General features: G+C 36.0%; 1 protein-coding gene across 12 annotated transcripts in view; it reads left to right on the plus strand.

Moving 5' to 3' along the window:
* The window catches only part of gapvd1 (GTPase activating protein and VPS9 domains 1), a 161,822-nt gene that overhangs the window by 66,474 nt on the left and 89,348 nt on the right, over positions 1 to 6,000 (plus strand). For all 12 annotated transcript variants that reach the window (XR_008396437.1, XM_053680232.1, XM_053680233.1 and 9 more), the window contains exons 5-7: positions 2,111 to 2,197; positions 2,329 to 2,463; positions 3,824 to 4,007. Coding sequence is in view for 11 of the 12 variants with exons in the window: in XM_053680232.1 (XP_053536207.1) it covers positions 2,111 to 2,197; positions 2,329 to 2,463; positions 3,824 to 4,007 (406 nt within the window). In the remaining variant the exon portion in view is untranslated. The remainder of the gene's footprint in view (positions 1 to 2,110; positions 2,198 to 2,328; positions 2,464 to 3,823; positions 4,008 to 6,000) is intronic.

The raw sequence follows: 6,000 nt of genomic DNA on the forward strand, positions 1-6,000 counted from the left end.
AGCTTGTGTAATTGTAAATTTGCTGTCCCCTCAAAATAACTCAAGACACAGCCATTAATGTCTAAACCGCTGGTAACAAAAGTGAGTACACCCCTAAGTGAAAATGTCCAAATTGGGCCCAAAGTGTCAATATTTTGTGTGTTTTTAGTTTCCAAAAAATCTTCAAGGATCACAGCTGGAAAATTGCAGAAGTTAGTGGCACCTAGGGGTCAAAGTCTCCAAAACTCCAATCCGAAGTCACTGTCACCACAAGTTGTTTGGAAGGGTTTCAAGAAAAAGCCTCTAGTCTCCTCCAAAATCAAATTCAAGCGTTATTAGTTTGCCAGACATTACTGGAACTTCGAATGGGATTGAGGTCTATGATGAAACCAAAATAGAGCTTTTTGGCAATAAACACCAGAGGTGGGTTTGACACACAGACTGGTAGCCATATGGAGGTAAGTACCTCATGCCCAAAAAATATGTTTTGGGGCTCTTTTTCTGCCAGACAACCTGGACATTTTGTTAGGATACATGGCATCATGGACTCTATCAAATATCAACAGATATTAAATGAAAACCTGACTGCCTCTGGCAGAAAGCTTAAAATGGGCTGTGGTTGGATCTTCCATGAGACAATGATCCAAAACATATGTCAAAATCAACACAAAAACCTGACTTTAAACCTTAGAAAACCTATGGGGCAAACTGAAGAGGAGAGTCCACCAGCATGGACCTTGAAATTTGAAGGATCTGGAGAAATTCTGTATTGAGGAATGGTCTTGGATTCCTTGCCATGTATTCTCCAACCTCATCAGGCATTATAGGAGAAGACTAAAAGCTGTTATCTTGGCAAAGGGAGGTAGCACAAAGTCTTGACTAAAAGGGTGACATTAATTGTTGCAAATCTATATTTAACAGGACGTTTTGGATAGACCTGAGTATTTTGGTAATTTTTTTGAGCAACATATCAAAAGATTAAACAGTAAAGACGATTTTTCACAGCCTTCTTTGCTCATATTTACCAAGGGTGCCAACATTATTGGAGGGCACTGTATATCTATACTAGAGGAGTTTGGTTTCTTTTCCAGTTATAAAGTGAATCTTCTTAAGAGTGAGTGTTATCCCATTAACAAACTTGCATTGCAGCTTCAACAGTCTGACTTTCGGTTCAAGCTTAGTAGGTTTGGCTTAAGTATTTAGAGATCATTGTGATCTCTAAATCTATCCAGTGACTGACTAACTTTTCATCTGAACTTTTCTTTTTTGCTCTTTCCTTTTTTTCTTTCTTTCATTCTGTGAGTGAGATTTAGTGTTTTAATATAGGGGAAGTAGTGGGGAATAATAGTGTTTTGTCTTGTACTCTTATGCTTCTGTTTTATTTGGTTTGTTTAAAGTATTGCTTTCTGTAAGATTGTCTGGTGATTGCTACCTTATCTTTCTCAAAGTTGAAAAATACAATTTATTTTATTAGGCACAGCTGCTCATTCATGTAATTATCTAATAAGACAATCATGGGACAGCAGGACTGTGGATAAAATGATGCAGAAACAGGTCAAGAGCTTCAGATAATGATCACATATCTCAGTAACTTTGACCATGTCATGGTTGTTGGTGCCAGATGCGTTTTAGTATTTCAGAAACTGCTGATCTCTTTCAGAACAGCACAGAATGGTCCAAAAACAACAAAAATTATACTGAAAATTCCCACAGGCAGTTCTGTGGGTGGGAAACCCATTGTTGGTTAGGGAGGTCAGTGGTCAATGGCCAGACTAGTTTAAGCTGACAGGAAGGCTACGGTAGTCATCTTTTCCATAGGTAAACTAAACTGATACATTGCATAACTATTTTAGGTTATTATTATTATTACTATTATTATTTACTTATGTGCTTAAAGCAACCTCAACACAGAGACTGCAGATTACATTTACGTCTTCAATACTTTTTAAGGTGCACTGTTAAAAACAAAAATAAATGACCATGTCTGAATAGTGCATCTTTTCCTTCATGGCAGGGTTAAATGTGGTTGAAATTTTTGCACAAGTGAAACTAGACATTTATTTGAATCATAAATGTATTGAATATTTATTATTTTTAAAGTATATATTCATGATATATGAAATTATTACAGGTGGGGCAATTGCTACAGCAGCTAGCCATGGCTGACACAGATGATGGAGATCCTCGACGGAAAAGCAATTTGTCGAAATTTGACAAAGTAAGACTGTGTTTGTGTTGACCTGTCTGGACTGTTTAATTCATGCCTTAAATAATTTAAAGTAGTTTCAGGTAATCTTTTGTGTATCAAACTCTGGTTGTGCTGCTTAACTTTTGGGTTTGTCTCCTTAGAGTTGTGTCGCTGCCTTTTTGGATGTCATGACTGGTGGAAGAACTGTGGAGACCCCTCCCATGTCTTCAATGAACCTTTTAGAGGGTCTCACACGAACTGTGGTTTATATCACAAACAATCAGCTTCTGGCTTTGGTAACAATAATTAATTAATTTAATTAGCTGTAATTATGTTTGTACTGTGTTAATTTGGTTTTTCCCTGCTTGTGATGTTCCATTCAAAAATATTTGTGATAAATGATGTAATTGTCCAAAAGTATAGCCTTTATAAAGACAGAAAATGAGCATTTCCACAATTTCAGGTTTAAAGAGAGTACGTAGGAGAGTGCATAATATTATCAGCTATGCAGTCAGGAGCTGTTTGCCGGCAGTGGCAATCACAAAAACTAAGTTGGATGGTGGATTTTTACATTCAAGTCCAAAAGTTTACACACACCTAGGCCAAAGACATTCAAGCTCAGTTTTTTTTTTTTTTTAATACAAGCAACTCAACTTCATTTGTAATCTGGTCAAATTAATTTATGTTAATATAAAATTAACTCCCAGTGATGAACACACTTTCGGCATAAAGGTTCAACTGAACCCCAAGACAACAAAAAGGAACTGAAAAGACTCCCCTTTCAGTGAGTCCTACATTGCCATGGAATGAAATGCCGTCATGAACAAAATAAGCCCCTATTTAAGAACAGCATAAAAAAGCCAGGTTGAAGTTTGCAGGTGATAAACAGCCTTTTGGTTTAGTGTTCTCTGGACAGATGAAATAAAAATGTAACTGTTTGTCCATATTAAGCAGAACAATAATTCAAAATCAAGTAAATTAATGACTGTACCACACATACTAACAAAGCGTATGTAAATTTTGACACGTTGAAAATGTTTCTTAACTATTATTTTAAAATGACCTATTATGGAAATAATGTAGATACCTTATTTGACTTAACACAAGAAAGGTGTGGTATCATGAAATGCTGTGGAGTTGTGAAAAATTGAGTTTGAATGTCTTCATCTTAGGTGTATGTTAATTTTTGGCTTCAACTGTAGGTGATTCTGCAATAATGCACAGTAAACAATGAGGGTGCCTGCAAGTTCAGTTGTGTGCATATGAGATGGGAGGAAGGGGCAGGCTTCCAGGGGCTTCCAAAGTTGAAGGATTCAAAATGCCTGTTCAAATTATTTCTAGAATATGTCGGTTGGTTCATTTAGAGTTTTATTGAGCAGAGAAAGACTGAACTTTGGTCATACATTTGAGTAGTAACTCATACTAGCATATATGGATGTTACATTTAGGAGCTCTTATGTAAAATGCGTAAAGGTTGTCAGATGTGGCATTGTAATATAATTGGAGTACAGTGGACATTGTGGCAGTGTTAATATTGTTTAGGGATTATAAAATCATATCGCACAAGCTGAAGCTGTAGTAATATTGGTGATTGAACACACACACCTTTTCATGTTCACTACTTTTTAAACCATAATAAGTATTTGCTCTGTTCAGGTGGACTTTGTGCGCCGCAGCGTGACTACTGGTGACCACCTCAGAGAGGAAGACCATTTAGCTCTGGAAACACTGCTAGCCAATGTACCTCAGTCCCATGCAGTCAAGAGTAACAGCTTGGAGCTCACACCTCAGCTTTCCCCAGCTACTACACCTGTCAACAGGAAGAACAGATTGCCCTTAGGTATTTGCACTATATTTTTATTTTTTTTTACTAAAATTTAGTAGTGGAAGATGTTGCATTTACACTCATCAGAGAATGTCTAGACTGGTTCGAGCGAACAGGAAAGCTCAGGGAACTAAAATAACCATGCTTCCTACCTGTGGTGAATGAAAAAGCATCTCAGAACGCACAACACATCGACCCATGAGAATTCCATATTGAAATTGTACAGTTGAAGATTGGAAAATACATTTCCTGGTCTTTTTTTAATCTTCAGTTTTGCAGTCCTTAATAATTCTGATAATTTAGCTACTTAAATCCCTTTTTAACAAAAATCTCTTTAGGGGGCCAGAACACTATTTTCATTTTAGTTGCTTACAGCTTTACTTGGTTTTTATAGCTTCCAGGCAATTAGCATATTAACAGGAAAATGAGGGAGCATCTTTGACATTTAATTCAGCATTTTAAAGAAGTCTGTCATGATTTTCAACTAAAGCCATACAGTTTATTGCTACTATGCAGGGCCTTAATTTGTGAGTTTGTTGGTGCTAGTCTGGAATGTTGTTGATATTTAGTTGATTCCACAGTAATGTCACTTACATAAAAATAAAACTGACCAATTCTAATACAATTGTTTAATAATTTTTATTTACTTTTTTTTTTTGCCATGTGCAATATAATGATTATATCTTCCCTACACAGTATTACGCTTTCACAATGTCCACTGATGATTGCTCAGATTATATTATATTACCAGACATGACAACCTTTACACATTTTGGGTAGGAGCTTCGCAATTTAACATCAGAGTCTGCCAGAATGTATTTACTAAAACTGAAGGTGAGCCAATTGGCATGAGAATGTTTTGAACAGGTGTTTTAAACTCCCCAATATGAACTAATCCTGCCTGTAAGCCCCACCCCTTCCCCATCTCACAAGCTCTCAACTGGACTCATTTGGGTGTCCTTCGTAAATGGAGACTTTTTTTTAGTTAGGCTAGAGTGATCGTTGTCCTATTGTGCCCCTTAATTATCGCTGTTTGAAGATAGTATCACTCATTGATTTGGAGGGTTGTAGGTTAACCAGCGTACGTGAGCAGGGTTTTGCTACAGCAGTTCAGGGGAAAAGATGTGGGTGTGGCCAAGCAGACGTAGGGTCTGCCAAAAAAATGCTGGAAGCTGCTTACAAGTTCACTAGCTGCTAGTCGGTAGCATTACAAGTTACTTGTGTGTGGTTTTTTTGTTTATTTTATTAATTTTTTATCTATTTTTTACTACTACTAATTACCTGTTAACAATTTCAGTAATGCTGATTTAAGTTTAAGTAATTTGAAAATGTTCTGAACTACTTCAATAAAACCCCATTCATGTTTTGTGAGTGAAGACATTTACAAGAAAACACCATTTTTTTATTCCATTTTTTTATTTTATTTTTTATTTTAAAGCTACAAACACCACAATTTCTGACAGACATTAAAATTGTCCAACTTCATATCCATTGTGATAGATAGATAGATATCAGTGATTCCCAATGCCATCATAAATTGACTGATTTTATTTCACATTAATGAACTCAAAATAGGCACAGGACAATGTGTGTTTGACTTGGCCAATATTAGAAAAGTACAGTCCCTCTGAAAGTATTGGAACAGCAAAGCCAGTTCCATTGTTTTAGCTATACATTGAAGACATTTGGGTTTGAGACCAAAGATAAATGAGATGATAGATCAGAATTTCAGCTTTCATTTCCTCATATTTACAGTTGCAATAAAAAAAAATTTCAACCCTAATTGCAAATCAGGTTTATTGTCAAAATTTACAGACTTTCAGCTGTTTGCAATGAACAAATCAAACAAAAGTAATTGAAATAGTTCCACACACCAAATGCTTCAAGTGGTTTCCCCAAATTCAACTGAAAATGAAACTTATAACTTCTCCAGTTTCAAAATTATTCAACCCCCTGAATAGAATCCTGCACAACAGCACAAATATGCAAAACAGATATTGTCTCACCT

This window comes from Ictalurus punctatus, chromosome 5 (genome assembly GCF_001660625.3).
Source record: "Ictalurus punctatus breed USDA103 chromosome 5, Coco_2.0, whole genome shotgun sequence".
Taxonomy (NCBI): Eukaryota; Metazoa; Chordata; class Actinopteri; order Siluriformes; family Ictaluridae; genus Ictalurus; species Ictalurus punctatus.